This window comes from Juglans regia, chromosome 16 (genome assembly GCF_001411555.2).
Source record: "Juglans regia cultivar Chandler chromosome 16, Walnut 2.0, whole genome shotgun sequence".
NCBI lineage: Eukaryota > Viridiplantae > Streptophyta > Magnoliopsida > Fagales > Juglandaceae > Juglans > Juglans regia.
Window position 1 is genome coordinate 17,542,634 of NC_049916.1, and position 25,443 is coordinate 17,568,076.

The 25,443-nt window shown below is 32.1% G+C and overlaps 1 protein-coding gene across 1 annotated transcript; it reads left to right on the plus strand.

The window, feature by feature from the left end:
* The first annotated feature begins 11,550 nt into the window (after nt 1-11,550).
* Nucleotides 11,551-17,187, plus strand: LOC108986771 (polygalacturonase At1g48100-like). Its single transcript, XM_018959512.2, has 7 exons — nt 11,551-12,078; nt 13,132-13,263; nt 14,085-14,315; nt 14,415-14,459; nt 14,552-14,759; nt 15,453-15,643; nt 16,624-17,187. Exons 1-7 carry the CDS (start codon nt 11,674-11,676, stop codon nt 17,014-17,016), a joined length of 1,605 nt encoding a protein of 534 aa, XP_018815057.1. The 5' UTR covers nt 11,551-11,673; the 3' UTR covers nt 17,017-17,187.
* Nucleotides 17,188-25,443: the final 8,256 nt, after the last annotated feature.

Genomic DNA, 25,443 nt, shown 5'->3' on the forward strand with positions numbered 1-25,443 from the left:
TATTGAGTTATATATTGTTTCACAACTTGGTGGTCAACCAAGGTTTCTTGGAATTTATTATCAATCATCTTTGTGGGTGTTGTCATTACACAAAATAAATGAAGAAAAAGCAAAGAAAGACTTACTGCTGATCTCCACATATACATACAGCAAGCCGAGAAAAAGGGACTGATCCAAAGATTCCAAACAGAAAATATCACAAACTTGAGAAAAACAAAATGGTAACATTACAATATTCTGATCTATTAACAAAGAAAGTCCTCATGATGTAATTGTTTTTATTTTCTGATCTATGATCTTTTTTGGAGCTGGCCCATGAGAAAATTGTTCAACTATTATGGTTTTTATTTATTTGCAATGATTCTCACTACCATGATCAAATGTGCCAAGGCAATAGTCTATGCAATAACTCATCTTTTATGCATTAATAGTTTGTAGGAATACCGAGAAATAAAGCTGTGTTTCTAAAATTGGAAAAGCTGAATGAGAACAATTACAGATAAGTAGGGGACCTCTGAGGCATTCGAGTCCAGTCCATGGAAAGCGATAAACAGGTAGATTATTTAAACCCATTAAAGAACAATTTCTACCTTTCAAATAAAAATAATATATAAAATAAATAATAAAAATTTATCAACTTAAACTTTTAGAACAAGTGATGACATTGAAGTAGAGGTCTTAAGTTTGAACCTTGATTATACACTTTATTCAATTAATTAAATATTATACGTATTGGGTCTTTTATTAAAGAAAAATCTGATCCATATGTGAAGTGAGTGTTAAGATATAAAATAAAATATATAAATCTATCTCTTTGTATAAAACACGAAGAAGTTATGATGAACCATTCTCTGTTGGATTTCCTCTGTTTGCAAAGTGACAAATGCGTCTTCTCATTCTGCAGAGCAATCAGTGTACTACAAGAAAAGGTGGTCCAGGCAACGTATTTATATTAAACAAGACTGATTTTCATTTGCTTTTCATGATTGATTGCATAAATCCACTATGATACGAAAAATGTGTTGAAATATTTAAATTTGATGGGTCGATTTTTACGGTTTATATTTATAAACTAATAAATACAATCTATTGCATATAATTTTTAAAGGGGTTTTTTATTTTATTTTTTTTATTATGTTTCATCAACCATTATCTTAATTATTTTATCCTTTATTCATTTTAATAATAGTAGTCTTCCATTCATTTTATCATTAGTCATTTAGTATTTCTAATGAATAATTACTCTTTTTTAAATGGATAGTAAAATCAATTAAGATTATTCGATTTCCATTTCAATCATAGCTATCATAAGAACCCCTTGACGTTTCTTGCTCTTTTCCCCTCTTTCACACGTCTCTCTCTCTCTCAACCACTCACTCGCTCTCTCTAGGACATAGCCTCTCTCTCTCTACCCATCTCTTCACCGCCTCCATATCTAATAAAAAATTATTTAATGATAATAAATATATTATATTTTACATAATAGGATGAGAATAAAATGATAGTATGGTGTATAGAATTTTCTTAAAAATTATACTTGATGAGAGCACTAGATTGCAAGTCTCGAATGTTAAATTCTGAAATTTTGCATTCGAAGGCTAATTTTACACGTTTAAATACTAAAATTCTCCGAGTGGCGCCAACCTCTCCATAGTCCACCCGTTTTATTTTAGCTTAGAAACCATTCGAATCCTTTATGACTCCGTTCAAACTAGAAACATGTTGCTTCGTTTGGAACCTAACTCATTTCAACTCATCATTACAATTTTTTCAAATCCAAACACAAAACATAATAAACAATTCAACTTTTTCAAATTTCAAAATAATAATAATAATAAATAATAATATTCTAATAATATTTTATCATCTCAACTCAACTCATTTTAATATTCAAACGCACCTTGAATATTCCTCAATATATTCCATTAAATGTAGGCAAATAAATAGAAAAAGTTTTCAAATTTATTTGATCTTGCTTGACCAACGTTGGGGATTCCGTTCGAATGGTTCAATAATATCCCATTTGAACATTTTGGACATTGCGTTCGAATATATTTATAAACCGTTCGATTATGAAAACTCGGGTTCGAACACTCATTTTTGTGTTCGAACACAAAATCTTTAGAATGACACCTAACTTCAGAACACTTTATTTTAGCCCAATAAGTTAATAACCATTCGAATGCTTCACATACTGTTCGAATGGAAATAATTGAATATTCCTCAGCATATCCCAAACCGTATGTCGTCATGCGCGGAAAAATTTCTTGGTTGTATTCTGTTGCCTGATCGACCCACCTTGAAAATTTTGTTCGAATGCTATTTTAGTTAATTATAACTATTTTAGTTAATATATTGTAAACATATATACATATACATATGTTGTTAAAAACATTGTATTCTTATAATTAGTGATGTTTCATAAATATGCTAGTATAGTTATGTAGTCATAAATAATTAGTATAAGATAATTGGTATAATATAACTAGTATATTATGTTATAGTATAGTATATTATAACTAGTATGTTATAATCAATATAATATAACTAGCTAGTATAAGATAACTGGTACAAGATAACTAGTATATTATGTTATGGTATAGTATATTATAACTATATACATACTAGTAGTGTATATATATATAGTATATTAGAGTATATATAAATATAATATGACTATATTTTACCTTACTATTTATAATATTTATGTTATAGTATATATAGTATATGATAACTATTATATTATATTGTAGTATAATATAAATATACTATACTATAAATTACAATATATGCAATTAGCGTATCAACTGTTCGAACAAAGTATACGCCTGTTGGAATGTACCTGGGTCCTCTACCGTTCGAATGCTCACAGTTTGTTCGAACAGCTAAAATCCCACTATAGATCATTCAAAGGTAATTAGTTACGCATTTGAACAGCTTATACACTTGTTCGAACGTACCTAGGTCCTCGACATAAATGAATCGTCATAATTTATTTTGGAAGCTTCATACATCGACGGTTCAAACATGATATTTTTTGTTCGAACTGATAAAACATTTCTATATCATGTTTGAACAATATAACATCCAGTTCAAACGTACCTAGGTCCTTGACAGATGAAATGTCGTAAGTTCGTAACGTATTCTGCAAACTTTATAAAGCAACTGTTCGAACAATCACATTCAGTTTAAACATCTAAAATAATTATAATAAATAGTCAAACTAAAAAATAGTAGTTCGAACGTGATTGTTTCGAGACATAAGACCCAGCTTTCAATTCGAATGTTTTTCACAAACACCATTCGAAGCCACCACTATCGTTCGCCACCACTCTACGCCGTAGACTAACCATTGGCTGTCATCTAAAAGGTACGGCCTACCATCCTTGTCTCTATAGGCTTGAAACTAGGATTGTTGTGTGTTGAAAATGGGGTTTGGATTTCAAATAGGATCTAACCTATTTTTGGTATTTCTCGACTACCAGACACGATGTTTGGCAGTAGAAATGATAAAGTGAGGTCTAGGATTCATTCTATGTTGATTTGTATGCTTAAAACCAATGATATTTTATGAATCGTTGGTTTTTACACATGGTCGAATCAACTCAGCCATTAATATTCATGCCTAAGGTACCATCATTCAAACTGCTTCAAAGATGTTCGAGTAGTTTTTTGCCAAGTAGTCATTTTTTCAATTTGAATTTGTCACCATACATTCGAATGTGAAGAACTGAGTTAAATATTTATTTGAATCAATTTGACTCAATTCGAGCAGATAAACAGTAGTTCAAACAGTATCTCATACACACGACTCATGGCCATATGATGATGTTGTTTGAACTACATATTTATTTTTTCGAATGAACTTAAGTCGTAGTTGTTTGAATGGTTTTATTTAATGTTCAAATAGGCTAAATGTTAGTTCGAACTGTATATTTTTATTCGAACAGTACTCAGTATAGCATAATTACAACTTTCTATTTTATTTATATTCATTGTTTATTTGTTTAATAAACACTGAATTAATGACATATGTTGAAAGAAAACGTGGGAGGGAAGGGCAACATAAATGTGAAGCTAGTGAATCAAGGAGGCTGATATTAGTTGAGATGGAGATCATTATAGAAAACTTTCATGATTTTTTCTGCTAGGGAATGAGCCTATCTTCCATAATCAGTAACAGAGGATGGGGCCCGATCTGTGAGCAGAGGGGGGTGGTCTATCCTGATATGATTGGTGAGTTTTATCGAGCTATATCAGAGATGGGGGTTGATGAGGAATCCTTCACCGCTTCATGTTCGTTATTTGGGAAGCCAATATTACTATCTCAGCAGACATTATCACTGATTTTCTAGGAGTCCCCCGTGAGGTGGGTGCATACCTTGCACAACAACCGGTTGTAGGGACAGACGATGAAGATGCCATTAAGGATGAAGCTCCAGCAGACGACGGTCTAGCGCATGATAAGATTCATCTATTGATGCATGACAATTCTGCTCCTCAATATGATGGCAGCAAGGTCATCATACAGGTTGATTGTTGAGCCTTTTTTTGCATGTTGAATTTGATTATCTCACACAATATCGATTCGAGGAAACACAAGATGGGCTTGATTTATGCTATGGATAGCACGAGAAGAGCCGATTGATCTGACTCTATACTTCCTCATTCGCATCTGATCTGAGTCATAGTATTTGACTGGAGGTAGTCTACTGTATACATTGATGATCTCCAACCTCCTAGTTAATTCAGGAGTTGATGTGCTATTAACAAAGCGGAGGCAACCACAGATCGAGCCCCTTAAAAGATCACTTTCAGCAAGAGTGAGGAACACTTGCAGAAGGCTTGCATTAATGTTGCAATGGCATGTAGTACTGACATGGAGCATGATCTAGCTCCTATGGATGCTAGTGCTTATGCAGAGGCTACAGAGACTACCACCGGGGAGATGCAATCCCTAATTGAGAAGCATCGCGCACATTTGATCCTAACATGGAGAGGATCGTTGAGAGGATCACTGCGTGCAACATGGTTTGACTACAAGAAATTGAGGAACACATTACTGTGATGCAAGGAGACCTGGATAATCTTACACAGTAGTCTTATTTCGTATCGATCTTTTTTTTTTTTTTTGTATCAAACATTGTCACTTTAATTTCTATATCGTTTTTATATTTTAAATATAGCTAGCTTGCTTGTTATAAAAAATTAGCTTTTTATTTTACTTACCATTTGGCGATATATTTTAAATATAGCTAGCTTGCTTGTTATAAAAAAATTAGCTTTTTTATTTTACTTACCATTTGGTGATATAAAAAATGAGTTTCCCTGAGAGGTAAAATTTTTTAATTGAAGATTTTTATTTACCATAAAAAAGCCATTAATTAATTTTTCTGATTAATTATATGAATTTTCTAGGATGGCATATATGATACATTTCAATTTACCATAACTAATAAATTTGTATAGGTAGATTTTTTATTTTTTAAAATTGATAATTAATAGAATCAAATAATAATTATTTTAAAAATATTTGAATAAATTTCTATAACTAAATTTATTTTGATTTTCTACATCACAATGCAAACCAATCTTACGAGTATTCGAATGTTTTATAAATCCATTCGAACGTAAAGTTACCGTTTGAACAAGATAGCAAGCATCCCTGCCAAATTTATTTATAACTTCTCAACAATAAAATCGTTTGAATGATTGGCTCTACATTCGAATAGGAAGTTCCATACCTTCGAACGGTCGCAAATTCTGTTTGAATGAAAATCGTACTTTTGAACGATTTCTAACCCTCCCCCACCACAATTGTGTATAATTTTCCACCACGAATATTGTTGGAACAGTTATATCAACATTCGAATGTGAAATACCATACTATTAATTTGAACGAGTTTGAGACCCAACTTTGAATGGTTTTCTTTTTTGAGACGCTATATTTCATCTCAGAAATTCTAGTTCGTCTGTTTGAACGTGTAAAAAACCGCTTCTATGTTTTGGAACGAAATTTAATTTTCGTCTCAAATAATTGTAAGGATGAAATTTAATTCGTCCCAAAAAAATTTCATTCCTAAAAATCAAATTTCTTGCATTGAGTAAAATAAAAGTTTCAATGAAATACAATATATGCAGATGCCAAGGGGCTAATTAGACGTACAGACAGTTTCAATGAAATACAATATATACAGATCATGCCAAGGGGCTAAGACGTACAGATAACAACCATATTTGCATTAATTTTCCCTTCAGGTACTAGAAAATTATAGACTTTTCACAAAATCATGGTCTCTTTTACCATTTGTACGTGAGCGTTTAGGACAAAAACTAATTTACGCACTCATGAATTCTCACTGTTACTGTGTGCATGAATTCTCATCTTATATTTAGATAGCCAACCGTCTCTCCAAGGTGGATTCGTACCAATGGTACTTGAAAGGACACCCATCTGATCATCACCAACAAGAAAGAATTTGCCACTTACATAAAATCTAATGGCGCATGTATGTGCATGCACAGTCTCCCGTACAAATCTTGATAAACTAAAATTGCATGTGCATATATATATATATATATATATATATATATATATATTGTATTTGCCTCAGATTTTATGTCATGTACTGTTTGGCAAACAAAACAAATAAAGTAAGAGAACTGCATTGTTCATCATGTACTGCTGTGGCCTGTGGGTCAAGAATCATAGAAAAAGTGTCTGAGATCTTGGAATGCAGACCAAGTTAGTGGAAGATGAAGAAGAAGAAGATCAAAGAAAGAAATTACACAAAAAGTCTCTGAAATCTCTTGTCCTGGCTCTAAAAAACCACGAGGCTAGGCAAACTTTAGGGGTTAAAAGAGATCCGTGATATTGCTATTATAGATTTGGTTGGATGGATGGCTTTTTGTTGGGCATGCATGCAGGAATTCATGAGGCTGATGTTATGCAGACAAAGTAGTGGGGGATAGATGCACTGCTCTATTGTGTGTCTTTCTGATCAATCTTATAAGAAAAACAATCAATTGGGATCACACATCAGCGAAAAAGAGTCTTCATGATCCGGCCAACCGATCAGAAGTTCACATGCCTCGATCAAGGACAATATGAATGTCCAATCCAACAATTAATGATATATAATTAACATCAGCAGCAAATTAATTACACCAATCAGATCATTAATCAGGAACCAGTACGCCTCATGTACAGTACTGCATGGGCCGGGGAATTAGCTTCAGAATCTCAGATATTGATCATGAAATGCAATATATTTTAATTTAATCATGTTCTAGCTTTCCCATGCATGCATGTGTCTTTAAATTATTACTATATGTTTCGTAGCTACACATTTTAGAATGATCCGTGACCACTTCTCTTTACAAGTTAATTTACTATTTCTAGGTGCAGTTTAAAAAGTTGCAACTTTTCCCACTCGAATGCAATTAGGATATTGGTGATGTGGAAGTTTGTATGGTCAATATTAATTCTCCATTCCAACCGATAGGGTTAGAATCCTGATGATCTCCATTCCAACCGATATATGGTTTTACAATATGATCTTAATATTCTCGGAGGAAATTAATTAGGAAAACCAACTTGGGTTTAGGTCATGTGATGATCAGTGCAACTATATATATATATGGAATTATATGATCCATGCAACTTCTCAAGATTTATAGGGGGAAAAAAAGCTGATGAGTGATCCAAAAAGCATGAAGCTTTTCATGCCTTTGTTGGTCACTGAAACATTTTCACAGATTAATAATGCAGCAGCTACCTAGCACAAGAAACCCTAATTATTTATATATATATATATATATGTATATGTATATATGTTTGTATTGTATGCAATGAGGTTCACGAGAGGACACAAAGTTCACGAGCACATAAGCACAAAAAGACGGCTAAGAAAGGTCGTAGTCGAAAGCCCTGGGCGCTTCCTGTTCTTTACAATTATTTGCATTGGTAAATAGGGAAAATTAATTTTTCTAACTTATTTTAATCATAAAAATGAAACACAATAATTAAGATATAAATATATAGACGTATGAATTTATATATATATATATGCATTTATATATATAATAAATATAGATAGAAGCTACTATTAAGATACATTTTTCATATTTTATGACTGTAAATATCATTAATTTTTCATATATATAATCACAAATGTCCTCTTTAACCATAATATACACAACGAAAAATGACATACATTCAACTTTTTTTTAAATTCTGTTTTGAACATGCATTACTCTTGATGGGAAATCTTGAAGAGGAGTGGATGGAGGATCAAAGAGTGAAAAAGATATATAATTATTAATCTTGGTTAGTGATGAAAATAAAGTGTAGCTCCTGATCACAGATAATCCGGCCTCATTAATTGCAGAAAGCTCTCGATCGGTGAACAAATAAAAATATTGCCAATAGTAGTGAATAATTTGAATATATCATGTAATTTATGAATAATAAAGAGAATAATAATAAATAATTTATAAATAATAATAAAATAATTTAAAAGTATATAAAAATAATTATATTTTGTTAGATTATGTTACTTATCATCTCACACCACACATTATATATATATATTTTTATTCTTATTAAATTAATTCAATTATTTTATTTATCATCTACATACAAGTGACATCACATATTTATAATTATATAAAAAAATTCAAAAGTATAGTATATAGAAGTAATTAATTGGAATTATTCTACTTTGTTAATCATGTTGTTGGAAATAAAGCTTATGAGGTCATCCATGTGCTAGCATTCCATCGTTTTCTTGTGGGCGCATATACAGGTGTAGTTCAAATTTTCATCTCGTTTTTCAAGATAGAATAAAGATTTAAAAATACCCAAAGAAATTAGTAGACTACCTAAATCACTGTGAGCCTGTGACAAGGAAATTCCAGTTTCTGTAATGTTACGAGCTTCAAAATGATCCGTACGTTCGTTTGGACACTTTCCTAACAGAAAAAAATAAATAAATAAATAAAGAAGTTAATAATACTTGAAATTTTGGTTTTTAATTTTTATTAAATTGATATTTGAAGTTTAACAAACTCTCTAACAGATATCTGCTTTAATTTTTTGTTAAAAATTTAACGGCAGTTATGTATTAAGGCCCCGTTTAGTCGTTATATATACAAATGAGATGATAGTTGAAATTAATTTAAATAAAAATATAATTTTTATTTTTAAATTTAAAAAAATTAAATTATTTATTATATTTTATGTAAGAATTATAAAAAATTATAATAATTAAATAAAATGAAATGAGTTGAAATATTTTGTATAACCAAACTATAGTCTTTGATCAGCTGACACGTGAAATCAACGACCATCATGTCAATCATGCTGTTAATTAAGCAAGAAAATTAACAGAGATACTGAATTGCGTGAAAATCTCCGTACTAATTTTGCAATTAACTCCGTAAAGAAATATATATTATCCATCACCCTTTATTTATTAACTTCTTGTTATTTTACGATGGGATATTAATTAATAGAAAATATTACTCTTATCACTTATTTTTATAGTTGTGATTTTTTATTTGTTTTTAACTTAGTGATTAAGTAAGCATTTTTTAATAATATTGTGATTTTTTTATTTTTTTAAAAAATATTTAAAACTATTAAAAAGTACATGAATGTAAAAGTAAAAAATAAATTAAAAAAATCCTATAACTAATGGTAGCTCCTAGCAGTAGCTGGGAGTGGTGACTGTAGTGCCACTCTTAATTAATTAATTAGTAATTAAATAAGCAAAACATGATACGGATTTTTTTAATCATTGTATGAGTTGATAAAAGAATAATGTATAAAAGAAGGATTACTCAACTGATACATATATTGATCAGTGCGCATGCAAATGTATTATTTTTGTCATGACACTGGAGATCATCAGAGAGTTCCAATTTCTCACCCCCAATAATGAGGACTCAAGCTTCAAAGCTGATGTGCCCTTTTGAATGCTGCATCGCAATCTTTCCTGTAATTCTGTCTGTCTTGCATGTTATTATTATTTTCTTCTTAAGGTCATTATATTGTACTAGTCTTGATCACAGGTACCCATTAATTAAACATGTGATGTGCAAGAAAGCAAGCTATATATATATATATATATATGTTCCTAAAACTTTTGTTTATGAATTAAATTACAATTAATATTTGAAATTTAGGACACTTATAGATCATATAATACCAAAACCATGGGCGGATTGAGGTGTCTGTACATTGTTTCCTTCAAGCAGTACCTCTAAAAAGAATCTCATGAAAAGAAACATATAGAAAAGAAAGTTTGATCAAAAGCCTCATGACCATTTGTTCTATTGAAGACAGTTAGCTTCAGTTACTTTTTAGCCTCTCTCTCTCTCTCTTCTTCCATAGATCATTGGAAAACAAGAATTTTATATAGATATATATATATATATATTTCAAATAGGTGGAAGAAAGGGAAAGGAGAAGAGGAGGAAAATACGATAACAGATAGATATATATATAGCCTCAAGTTTGCTGATAGGCATGCATAGATAGATAGATAGATAAATAGATAAATGGGGATGGGATGTAAAGAAGACAAAACCAGAACAAGTGCATGCCCGTGAAGGGGCTGCATGTGATCTTATAGAGCTGTTATAATCAGTGCCGGCTCTTGACACCTTATTAATTAGACCCCCACTCACGTGCCTCCTTTTTGTATTTTACATCACATTCTCGATTATTATATATAATATATAATAATATATTAGCAGTAGTAGTGGTAGTTGTAAAATATATATATGCATGTTGTGCAGAGCTAGCAACATGCATATATATAGATAGATGATCAGGAAGAGGAAGTACGTACTAATGAAAGAAAAGATAACGAGACAAATAATAAATTTGCAAGTCATAAGTTTTCATGAGGACATGATCAGTCATGCACTCTTCACACTGGTAAACATGCTCATCTGAGTTGCATTGATTGATCGGGAAAAGTGTGTTCTCGAATCTCTATTACGATTTTATAAATATAATTTATATATATATATATATCAATTTATCACGTTTAATATAGAGATACCAAGAACAGTGGATAGCAAAATAGACACAAATTGGCATGAAGTATATATAGTTGTCTTGAATGGGGGAAAGTTTGGCATATATTGATCAATATTTACTAGCACAAACTAACAAAATCGACACCTGGCCAATTGGGACACATGACTAGTGAGCTATAAATAGAAGAGTAATGTTAAATGTAATCGTGAAATTCGCAAGCGTCGTGCAGTCGTTTAGAAAAAGAATGAGATTCATTATTAAAAAATTATTATTTATTGATGTATGTAAGGTCTCGTAGTTGTTCATTTTTTTTAAGTGATTGTACGATATTTGTGCATTCATGACTGCAATTATAATTTCTCTAAATAGAATTTCATCTAAAATTCACTAAAGTGAAAATAGTTGTGATTAATAAACGAAGCAGGAAGAATGAGACGAAAAAATACCACCACCTACCAATATATATATATATATATATATATGGCTTATGCGGCCTGCACATGGTCTTCACCATAACCTCGAAGACTTCTCATCAGCTTCCTATTTATATACCCATAACCACCACTCATTTTGGCTATCTTCAGACGTAGCTCTCTCTCTCTCTCTCTCTCTGGTCTACATTTATGCCAAACATGATGATGACTGGTTTGAGCTTCAGAAGCCTCGCATTAGTGCTTCTCATTGCTTTCATACTTTGGTCATCAAACTTTGAGACATGCAATGCAAGAAGAGGCAAGCATTGGAGGCACAGCAGAACTAGCGCTGCCTCTCTGTCTAAGAAGAAAGGAAAGAATTATCACAGCAATGGAAACCACCACTATAGTACTGGAGGATCCTCAAAGCCTAAACCTCCATCTCAAAAAGCGCCCAGCTCACGGCCTCCACCTCCCATACCGGAAGAACCCATCCCATCAAGCCCCCCGCCGCCGCAGAAAGTTTACAATGGTGGCGGCGGCCATACTGCGGCCACCTTCTTTAACGTGCTTGATTTTGGTGCCAAGGGTGATGGAAGCACCGATGACACACAGGTACTGATTCTCCAATTCTCACTCATGCATAATGGAAAAATACAAATAAGTGGGAAGAAAAAGTCTTAATTTGGTGCTTGACATTACGTAGATTCATGCAAGGATTTACATTTTACATTAATCTTTTAATATAATTACAAAATTTTCATTCTTTTCTGCAAAAAAAAGAGGGCACACAAGAACTACTGCCGGATAATGTATACAAAAAGTAATACATAATAGGCTTCTTGGGGCAATTAATTCTAATTATTTTAATTTTTTCATACTCGAGGTTAGAAATTAAATTAGAATTTTTTATTTAGAGACCTGTTTGGATATAGAGGTTCTCATCTCATCTAATTTCAACTAATAATCTTATTATTATTTATAAATCATCTCAATTAATCATCTCATCTTATTTCATCTCATTATCTAAACAGACTCTTAGATGTGATCATAGTACCATTATGTTTTTATCTATTAGGACATCGTACATGACGATATATGGAGTTTTTAATAAGAAATGAATATGAATTGCGTTGGAGATCATTTTAAAAGTCATTATCAACACAATAGAATAAGACGAACGTATAGTATATTATAACATTTTCCCGAATTAAAGCATTTAGCTAGAAGTAGAAAAATGTGTGCTAAACCATAAAAGAGGGTGACAAAACATTGGTGTTTTATAAGTACTATTAATTGTTGGTGGAATTAAGAAGGCTAACGTGAATATCAATATTTACACATTAATAAGCCAAAGAATCATGAATTCGAGATACAAAAGACAAAAGAACTAACCAAGCTGCAGGTGGGACCCAAGCAAGAAAAAGAAAGGAGTCCCCCATCTAGCTACGACGTACAGTTGAGTTAACGATTCCAACAATTATTGCAGCTGCAGATCCGAAACGAACACCAACTGTTTGTTTAATGTGGTCGTACTAGGTGATCGACTCACAAGTATCTCAGTAAAAAAGAAAGAAAAAGATAGAATAGAAAACAAAGTAAAACAAAAAGATATTGGCTTTCCGGCCATAAACTAATATTGGTGAAATTTATTACTATGCATCGCAGGCATTCCAAGCTGCATGGGCAGCTGCCTGTAAAGTCGAGGCATCAATGATTATGGTTCCATCAGAATACGTATTCCTTGTAGGACCCATTTCCTTCTCTGGTCCTTACTGTCAAGCAAACATTGTATTTCAGGTATGTATCCTCCTAATAATTTTCTTTTGAGAAACTACATGTTCAGTAATAAAGTTTTAAAGAGAAGTTCTGATAGTAATAATTAAGTTTCGTAAAAATAAATTTATAAATTCACGTAATTTTTAATTTTATATAATATATTATATTTTTTTGATTGGTATATTTACTTTATAATTTATATGAGGTAGTTTTTTTTATAATCGCCCTCACTCTTGTATATACCAATGACATGGCAAGATTTAATTTATATAAGAAATTTAAAATTTAAAACTAAATGCTTTGGTGTATCATAGGCCTTATTTAGGAATGAAAATCATCTCATCTTATTTTAAAATTTTTCAAAATTTCTTTTCCAAATATCACTAAAACAAAAACATCTTTAAATTTCAAATCTTCAACTTTTTCATCTAATCATTACATAATTATTATAATTTTTTCAAATTTTCAAACAATATATAAAATATAATACAACTTTTTTCAAATTTAAAAACAAAAATAAAAATAAAAAATTATATTCTAACAATATTTTACTTTAAAAATAATATTTTTATTCAATTTTTTTTCTCTCATTTTCCAAAACCCAATAAAACAAAAAAAATCATTTTATTACTATTCACAAACTATTTCACAACTATTTACAGATTTGTCATCTCATATTAATTCAATCCATTAGTAACTTCTCTAGCATTATTGCAAGGAGAACCCTGATAGAGACACGGGGTCTTTTTACAGTGAAATGATTTTGGCCTTTACATGGGTCTCGTATTACCATCAAATAAAATGCATGACAAAGATTGATGAATTAATTAACATTTTCTCAGCTGGATGGTACGATCATTGCTCCCACAAACTCTAAAGCTTGGGGCAGAGGTCTGCTACAATGGCTCGAGTTCACAAAGCTAAGAGGAATTACCATCCAGGGAAAGGGCATCATTGATGGAAGAGGCTCAGTCTGGTGGCAAGACAGCCAATTTGATGATGACCCAGTTGACGATGAACTAAAACTCATTATCCCATTAAATAGCACTGTTGAAAAGAATCCGCCAATGCCGGTAGCAATTCACTTCACCATTTCTCTTTCACTGAATTACTTTCTGCATTATCTACCTGTAACTGATCATGATCATGCTTCTCCAACAACTGTGTGGCAGATAAGAAGCGAGCTTGGGAGGATAATGCCTAGCATCAAGCCAACTGTAAGGACCACTTCAAGACTTGACATTGGCAACATATATACTGTGTGCACATGGCAATCCTTTTAACATAATTACTGCATTTTCTTGCACAGGCACTGAGGTTTTATGGGAGTTTTAATGTAACCGTCACAAGCATAACAATTCAAAGTAGTCCCCAATGCCACCTCAAGTTTGACAACTGCATGGGAGTGTTGGTCCATGATATTAGTGTATCATCTCCTGGTGACAGTCCCAACACAGATGGAATCCATCTGCAGAACTCAAAAGATGTTCTAATTCATAGTACCAACGTTGCTTGCGGTAATTAATCACTCCTAATTGAATACTTTTTTTTTTTCTTTTGATAGATGAATACATAGTTGTGGGCAAACCATTGAGCAAGAATCAAGAATACAGCCTACGGAGTCAAAGGATGGAGTTACATGAATTGAAAGAACATAGAAATCAGTGACAGAAAATATTACACAAGAAGATAGATACCTGAAACAAGATTGTGCAAAACACAATACAATCCTGCCAAAGCCTTATTCGTTATAGCCAACAATCTCTGACCATTCACAATCTGACACGTGGCTCCAAAAACTCCCATTTCAAGCATTTCTACCACCAATTATATGACGTTTTATCTCCCAAATTATTAGTGGACCATCCAATAGGGGATTAGATCTTGAACATGGATAACATGAAGACTTCTTTGTTGTTTTCTGCAGTTTCTTTTGTCTTCATTAGCAACTATAACTTCTGGTCCCCGTTCCTTCACTTTGTTTATCTGTACTTAAATTGAGACTCGCCAAGTAACATAGCATGATCATTAAAAACGCAAACATTTGAGGAGGAAATGACAACCTTAAATAAAATTTCAAAACTCAAATTTTATACATAAACGATGAGAAAAGTGAGCAGGACCGCTAAAGTTAAAATAAACATGATGTTAAAAGCAGACTATTATTTTTTTGTTATAAAAAGAGTTGCTGAATTTCTTATGACATGCAGGGGATGACTGTATTTCTATACAAACTGGATGTTCAAATGTATATATACACAATGTGAACTGTGGACCAGGACATGGAATCAGCATTGGGAGTCTAGGAAAGGATAGCAGCAAAGCCTGTGTCTCTAACATCACCGTTCGAGATGTGATTATGCACAACACAATGAATGGTGTCAGAATCAAGACATGGCAGGTATTGATACCATTTCTGATTCTATATGACTCATGAAAAGCTCAAGAAGTTAGAAGTAACAAAATCAAGATTCTAGTTAAGAAGGTGGATCAGTTTTTATTTTTTTCATTTGTCAGGAACTCAAAATGCTTGAACCTCACTATGCCATATGTATAGGGAAGGAAAATATTCTTTGGCCCAAAGACAGATAATCTTTTAAAGAGGGATTCCTTTTTTTTTCTCTCCGTAAATAGATATCATGTAAATTCTGAATTAGAAAAGAGTTAAGGGGATGTTTAGAAATAGTTCTCATCTCATCCCATCCCATCTCATTCCATCCCATCCCATCTCATCCCATCTCATCTCATCTTCTTCTCAAATATCACTCAAACACAAACATTTTCAAACTAATCATTACAACTTTCCCAAACTTTCAAACAAAAAATAAAAGAAATTCAATTTTTTCAAATCCCAAAATAAAAATTATATTAAAAAATTATATTCTAACAATATTTTAATTTTAATGTATTTCTTGTTTAACTTTTTCTCTCTCCTTTCCCAACACAAAAAATACTTTACTCAAACTATCTCATTACTATTCACTCACAAAATTTTCATCTCATCTCATTCCCCAAGCATCGCCACAATTTGGATAAACTAAAAGAACTTTTCAAAACCTTTTATCATAACTTCGACCCAGTTCAATATATAGCTTCCAGGATATCAGAAATTACTAAAGAGCAAGAGAACCTTGAGAAGACATTTTGATAATTCACCAAATTTTTTAAAGAAATGCCTCTCAGAATTTGGGAAATTTTAAGAATACAATCTGAAAATTACAGCACATTGCATGTTGTCACCAATGTTGGATACAAGTCACTCCTAAGCTCTAATATTATTATTGAACCAGATCTGAGTTCCTTCAACATCCAAGTTGTTACAAAAATCACATATAAACCAGCTATATCTCTTACACATGATTTGAAATGCTAAATCTGCAGGGAGGATCAGGCTCTGTCCAGGGGGTACTCTTCTCAAACATTCAAGTTTCAGAAGTTCAACTCCCAATTGTGATTGACCAGTACTATTGTGACAAAAGCACATGCAAAAACCAAACATCATCTGTCGCTTTATCAGGAATCAACTATGAGAGGATAAGAGGGACGTACACAGTCAAGCCTGTACACTTTGCCTGTAGTGACAGTCTACCATGTACAGATGTAACACTGACTGCCATACAGCTAAAACCGTTGCAAGAGGGCTACCACATGTATGATCCCTTCTGTTGGCAGACTTTTGGAGAGTTGATGACTCCTACCATGCCTCCAATAGATTGTTTACAGATTGGTAAGCCATCCAGCAACCGGGTTCAATCCGATCACGATTCTTGCTGAACTCAACATTGTGATTTAATGGTACAGACAGTTGTGCGGTCGGCATGACTGCCAGACCCCTTTCGTACCATTAGTTAGTTAGGTACAGCGTCTATATTATGCCAGTCCTAGTTTATAGAAATTCTTCTCCAGCAGCTTTATATCAATTATAATTGTGAGAGTATACAGGCATTGCTTTTGTTTGGAGTCCCATATAGTGTATAAGGCTAGCTTGTTTGTTATAATAGATTGTCAAAGTCTGAGAAAGCATACAAATTTCTACATCCCAATTTGAAATAGAATAATATCCTCTATAAATATGCAGAATCATGTCAATCAATACCAAAAAAGACCATACAAGGGCATGGGTACATTTGTGGAACAATTATGTGTGAATAAGAAAAACATGATTCTGAATCAATAAATAGCACAAAAAGTAAGGAAATTTGGTCTACCCATTGAATAACAACAACCAAAAACATCAAATATGGGGAAACTCCGGAGTTATAGCCCAAAAGGAAACGAATTCTCAAAGTATAGCACTAGCAAATTGTTAGGGACTCTGGAATCGAGAACAGTAATCAATGCGCATAAAAAATGGGTAAGAGTTTTAACCAACTATTTACACCACAGAAAAATTATCAAAGGAGTGCGCTCCTGGATCGAGAAGAAGATTATGCGACATTTTCCTCTGTTTTCACTTCTTTGCAGGCCGATGCTTCAATTTCTGTTCTTTGAGAGCCAGTGTCCGATTTGCCAACGTTTCGTGTCTACGTATGTTGGAATCACACCTCCACGACCGGTTCCACTGATTGCCATTTCGAACATCAAACGCCAATGTTTTATGCATTTTGATCAGTTTCCTCTTCTTTTTTTGGCTCACTTTGTTAGAATATTCGGTTTCATCAAAATTATCTTTTGATGAAAAATATATATGTTTTATAAATTCTCTTTTTTTTTTTTTTTTTAATAACCGAGGGTATCAAAGCCAACTTCCGTGCATCTCGAGATTCTCGACTGATCTCACGGGACCCTGAAGTTAATGACTAGGTAAACCTCAGTGACCCTAAAGGGACTCGAACTGGTGACCATTGAAAAGCAAACTCAAGGCCGGACATGTATTCAATAAAATCAAGACCTCTCTATTTATAATCCCACATTGGATTAGCCACTAAATTCATCAAAATAATAATATAATCTAATTTTTTTAATAAAAATATTTTTATTTTTTTTTCATATTTTACAATTATATTAACTATATGTATATTAATAATTTAATTTTATACTTAAATTATTGTTTCCTAACTAATTTTTTTCTTCAACCTAATTATCCAACAAACACATTTGACAAACTAATTTTCAAACTCAAATTAGTAGTCTGCTACATATCTCCATAAATCTAACTAACTCAAATTGTTGTCATCACATAAAATAAATAACAAGCATCTTCTGTTCCGAGCAATCATTGGTATTGACATATGATTATTGTTGTGATTATTGATGAATGAACTTGCTGGAATTACTCAGGTAGTGTTATGACTTACTCCAAACATATAAACTAATACTATATGTTCAACAAATCAGATAACAATTGGTTTACTCAAACTCTAGCAATATCTTCAGAATATAAGCTTTTAACATCAGAACCGCCAATGGTTCTTCATTCATGAACCTGATCAACATATTCTGATGTATACAAGCAATAGCTCCTTGTTTCTAAACACCAACCAGACGAGAGAACAAAAAAAATAAGAACATAAATTTAACAAAACAACTCCTATGACATTTACATTGGAAGACGTTAAATGAGTTGTACTAAAATCGAACTAATTGCTCTCTAGGAGAGAGTAGCCAATTCTTAGTAAAAGGGAGATGCAAGAAGGATTTCTGTTGATTCACACTAACAAAGCAACCAACACAAAACAGGTGACATGCGGTGCTATAAGTCTTGCTCATTTCAGAACATGCATCTCTATAAGTGATACAATTCTAATGCCAAAACAGCTCAAATTTTGACACAAACCTACATTTAATGGAAAAGGTATTGAGCTTTAGCCTCAATACTGCAGAACAGATTAAGCTGGGTAGGGGAGAATGACTGCTATCAAATCATCCATACAGAGGTTATCTTAAGTTGGAAAGCCACTTCTTAGCATATCAAGTGACTTCAAATAAATTATTGTTATCAAATCATCCACACAGAGGTGATAAACCTTGAGCAGCAATCTAACAACCAAACTACAATAATTATTTTTTACAAGTAACCAAAACTACAATAAAATGAAACAATATACCAATTGCTACCTCACCAATTGGATTATTGAAGGCCCCCATGCATGCAAAATTGGAAGAGGTACCTAATAATCATGCAGAGAAATACAGTTTGGTGCAAGTGCAAATGCAATTCCACCACATATTCAGAATCCACTATTCAAAGTTTGAATCCAAACATTAAAATAAAACATATGATACATGAAAATAAAACGTTAAAATATCCCTCTAACAGAAAACATACAGGAGAACTTGGAGAGCAAGTAGTTCATAAACCAGTTCATAAACCATCGACATTCAGAGCAAGCAGTTCATAAATCCACCAATATTCAGTATCACCCAACATTTCCACTATCAAACCAATTCATAAACCAACAACTCTAGTATATTCACATTTTAGTATCAAAATAATATAATAGCTCCACAAACCAGTTCATAAACCAACAAATGAAAATAGTAGTGCATTTTAGTAGCAGTACACTTCAGTACATTTCAGTAGCAGTACCCAAATAATTTCAGCAAGTTCAGTTACACATCAGCAATTTCAGTTACACAGCAAATCCAGGGGTATATATACAAGTTCAGTCTATGTCAAACATAAAAAAGGCTTCATCTTGAAATATATGCAAGTGATAAGAAATTTAGATCCAGTGTAGAAGGTTTACAGAGTACAAATAGTTGAGACAAAAGATTGACTTGGCTTTCACAAAGCAAGAAATGATCACCGAACATTAGTTTGGGTGCTTAGAAAAATGCAAAAAAATACCCTCAAGCATTGATTTCCTGGATTGGGCAGTGATTTCCTCGACCCCTCAACCCCTCAAGAGCGATTTACTCTAACTACATCACTAAGATTTCCTCGTGCTCCTCAAGCGCGATTTAGCTGGGGAAGCATGAGTTTATGAGGTTGGATTTAGCAAAACCTAAATCAAAAATGGAGAGAAGGGGAGAGAGGGAGTGTCGGGCTCTAGAGGGAGAGAAAGAGAAAGGGAATAGAGAAAATTGAGAGGAAAAATTGAAAGGGAGAAATGAAACTTTTTTTTGGCTTCACGAGCGAAATAAATCGGAGAAAGGGATGGAAGAAGAAAAAAATGGAAGAAAGGTCTGGGAGAAAGAAACAGAATCACATGTGAAAATGGGGAGAGCAGTTGGCAGAAATTTTTTGTAATAAAATAACAGAGATAGACTATGAATAGTGAGTCTTCAAAAGATGAAAATAAATTGAAAAAAGTTAGGGATTGGGCTGGAAGTTACTTCTCCCATATTTTTTTTCCTTAATGGTTAAGAAAGTGTTGTTTAATAATATTGTAAATTTTTTTCTTTTTAAAAAATATTAAAAAATGATATGAAAAAAAAAATTTGAAATGCGTAGCGGGAGCTCCCAGTAATGAGTGTTGACCCACTCAAATAAATTTCTTATAGTTCAAAATTTAAGTTTTGATCTTTATTGGATCCAGTGCCAGTATTTTATTGATACCAGTGCTCTTAGATTACAACGAAATGCATATTTACTATTTGGGTTATGTTCAATGTTTTGAATACCGTACCGGATGGCGTATCGGTCAAGACACTAAAACGAAATATTTCGATACCGGTATCGTTTCGTGTACCGTTTCGGGATAGTCGATATATGAATAAATTATATATATAAATATATATAACAATTATATTCTAAAATAATAGTTTATATATGAATAAATTATATATAAATACATACATACATATAAATTATAAATAGTCTAGTCTAAATTGGGGGTCAAAAAATAAACTTGTAGTTTGAAAAAATGAAAAAAAAAAAAAAAAACACAGGCCGAAATATCGGCCGGTACCGGCCGAAATATAGGCCGGTATAGGCCGGTACAGGCCGAAATTTAGGCCGAAACGGCCGGTACCGTCCGGTACGGCCGGTATTTTGGCCGGTACGGAATATATATAGTACCTGTACCGGCCGGACGGCCGAAACGAAAAATTTCGACCGTACCAGTACGAAATTAAAAACATTGGTTATGCTACTCGGACCGAGAGAATCGACTGAAAAAGTCGATCGACAAGTGCATTTGAACTTTTTTATTTTTTTCCTTTTCTTTTTATCACTTTTTATATATCTTTAAATATTTTTAAAAAATATATCAATTCATTAATAATCATTTCTCTAACTATTAAGACCCCATTTGGATCTTGAGCTAAGTTGAAATGAGTTGAATTTTTTTATGAATAGTAGTGAGTTGAGATAGTAAAGTAAGTGTTGTGAGGCCCACTTAAGATGAGTTTAGATGTTAAGATGAGTTCAGATGTATTTATGTAAAGTTAAAAAAAGGTTGTAAGTCTCACGTCTAAAGAGATGTTGAGTTGAAAAAAAGTTGTGAGTCACACGTACAAATAAGTTTTGAGTTGAGATAAATTTATTTGAGAGTTGGGTGTTTTAAGAGTTCCAAATGGGGCCTCAGTAAAAAAAATAAAAAAATAAAAATAAAAAATTCAATCGGTCACTTTTATCGGTTCAACTATGATCATTTTCCTTACTATTTAGTGCTTTGAAAATGCTATAGCTACACGATCAAGAGTGTCCAAGGCCATTTTGATTTTTTTTTTCATGAATTTTTTTTATACTCTTAAAATTTTTTAAAAAATAACATCATTAAAAAAATATTTCTTTAATCATTAAATTAAATAAACAAAAATAAAGAAGTAATTAGTAGCCACGGTGGCTTTTCTATGTAGGATAAGAGCTACTATATAATAAAAGTAACTTTACAATCTGACGAATTATATGAAACCACTTCAATTTATTAGATTATTTTGTGTAATCTCTTCGTGGGTATTAGCCAAAGTATTTCGCTGTGTTATTGTGCTTTGCACTAGGCTCAAAATCTTCCTTCCCCACTGAAACTTGGTACGTCATCAACCTTCACGGTTACTAGCTCGTCTAATTTAGAAGAATCAAATTATAGTAATAAAATAGTTTATAAAATAAAATAAAATAAAAATTAAAAAAATTTTGAAAAATAATATGTTTCGATTCCATAAACTTCTTCCAAACTTTGAGACTTGAACAAAAAAAAAATAGAAAAACAAACAAAACAAAATAAATTCTCCATAGCCAGTAAACTGTACACAAATAAATAATGTTATAGTGTTCCTTATTCTGAGTTTTACAATTCCTCGAAGTTGGAGTTATCACAGTGATGTTCAAAGCAGATAAATTTGGTAGTAGTTCAGAAATAAATAAATCATTTGGTAGAGCACCCATCAACTGTATGTGTTATTTAAAACCAAGACCCTCTCTTAATTTTTACATCTGATGGTTGAAAACATATTACCCAATCATAAGTTAAAGGAAAAATATTTGCATCAGTCACACACCAGCACACACTCAACCTATTGAATGTAAAAAAAAAAAAAAAAAGTGATGTGAAGTGTGTGCTGGTGTGGGGCTGATGCATAGCATTTCCCTAAATTAAATGGTGTAAATAAAGAATTTACATCCTCTAATAACCAACAAAAAAATCATCGTTTTAGAGAAAAAAAAAATACAACCGGTCTCACTCAAAGAATCCACTCCCACGTTTTGGGCTCATCTCTCTCTCTCTCTCTCTGAAAGGTTTAAATAATATTATTATCAGTCAAAATGACTTTTTAGATGCCAAGAAACTCTAGTTTAACTTGGGCGGAACTTGCAATTTCGAAGCAGTTTTTTTGGCAAAAAAATTACAGAATAAAATATCCCTGAGCCAACTTAAGAGAAATTCTCATTACAACCTCATTTTCCACTTGCTTCTTAAATGACTCGTTATTTCTTTTGTAAATTGTTGCTTTTAAGTATGTAAAGAAAATCAGAAAATCAGTTGAATGGTACTAAACTAGTGCAATAGCGATATTCATATTTTGAAAATCGGGCTAAACTGAACCAAACTAATATATATTTATAATTTTTAATATTATTTTATATATATTATATACTAAATTACTATTTAATATAATATTTAGCATATAATATGAAATTATAATATGATTATTCAAGTATATTAATCTTATAACTTAAAATTAATATAACATGAGATATAACATAAAATTAATCTTATAATTTTTAATTTAACATTTAATATAACATATAAATTTTAATTTTAGTCTTAAATATAAATATTAATATTAAGTTATTAATATAAATTTACTTTTTTATAATTAGATATTCATTTTGTAAATATATTTATACACATTTGATCATATATACTTATATAAAAAGTCTAGAACTTATATAGACTATAGTTAAATTCAATATTATACTAGTATGTGTTAATTATTATAAAAGAATGTACTTATACTATAATATAAATAGACTAAGAGTTTAGAATATGTAAACATCATGTTATTACTAACATAGATAATCTGTAAAACCAAAAAAATGGGATCGGATTGGACTGAAATCGAAAAAATTGAAAGTTTTGGTTTCGGTAGTGAATCGGTCTGGTATCATTTTTTAAAATTTTAAAATCAGTGTATACCGGTTCAGTTCTAAAAAGTTTACAAAATCGAATAAAACTGGACTAGTTACACCCCTAGTTACTTTATTTAGACTCTAAAGATGAGTTGGAGCTAATTCTTAATGATGATGGAGGATCAACATCTACTCATCATGGTACTCGCCAACATCCTAAGTACATTGGACCTAATACGAGGGCATGAGCAGCTATTTTGCAGAAGCAACAGTATATCCCCAAATATATTTCAAAGCAGATTTCGTATAGGTCGTTCTCTTTTTCTTCGTATTTAGCATGATGTAGAGGCTTACGAACCATATTTCATCCAAAGAAGAGATAATGTTGGAAGACTCGGTCTATCTTCCCTGCGAAAGATAACTGCTGCATTCAGAATGCTTACGTATGGAGTAACTGCTGATTTCATGGATGAATACATACTAATAGGAGAAAACACGCAATGGAGAGCTTGAGAAAATTTGTAACTACAATCGTAAATGTTTTTTCTAATGAATATTTGAGATTTTTAAATGCTAATGATATTAATCGATTGCTCATTATTGGTAAATAACATAGATTCCCAATTATGCTACGAATATTGATTGCATGTATTAGAAGTGAAAAAATTACTTGTGTGCGTGGAAATGTATGTACTCTGATTAGAGTCTTGAACCAACTATTATATTAAAAGCAGTTGTATCTAATGATCTTTAGATATGACATTCCTTTTTTGGATTATTCCATTCTCATAACGATATCAATGTACTAGAAATCTTTTATTTTCATTGAACTGGTTCAAGGGTGTGCTCCTTCAATAAGTTACTCAATTAATGATAATGACAAAATTATGGGGTACTACCTTGACGATGATATTTATCCAAAATGATCAACATTTGTGAAGACAATCTTATCTTCACATGGGAACAAGAAGAAATATTTTGTAGCAGAACAAGAATCAACATGAAAGGATGTATAGCGTGTATTTGTTCCTTCAACCTAATTTTCTCTCAATGTTTGGTGTGTTTTTTTATCAGTTTCTTAGATCGCATCTACGATAGTATTTAACCATACCGAGACAAGTAGTTTGTATTCTTTTTGGGTGAAGTTTGCACCCCTTATTTTTTTTTTTTAAAGAACCTCTACTTTGGGTAGAAGTGGAGAGTCTTCCACCATCACTAGACTATGTTGAGTTTGACTCAAGTAAGTGTGGTCAATGCTGGGTCATCATTGAGAAGGTTCGTGAAAAACATATGTCCATGCTTTTGTGAGTCTATTTCTAACAAATTATAGACAATGAATAATATGTAGACATGTTAGAAACTCAAAAGCAATGGCGACAACATTTTGTAAACCGGCTCAGGAAAGGAATTGTGACATATAGGAAGCAGCAATGTCTTCAATGGTTACAACAATCGATTGCCACTATTCATTGACCATTTGGATTACCTTGTCATGGAGTATATGCCAATTTTCCTTTGTTTCTATTGAACTTTGTCATCATCACGGCCGAAGGGGATACAAAAGAAAATCCAATCAACAAATCCAATTAGCAAGGAATATATCACAACACAACAGGAAAGCCAATCAACAAAGAAAAACTACATGCTTAATGGATAAATTTTCCACCACAAGGGGCTGCAAATAAGGTCATAACATATTCTTAGCAATTAGCAAAGCTAAATAAAACAGCTGATGATTTCAA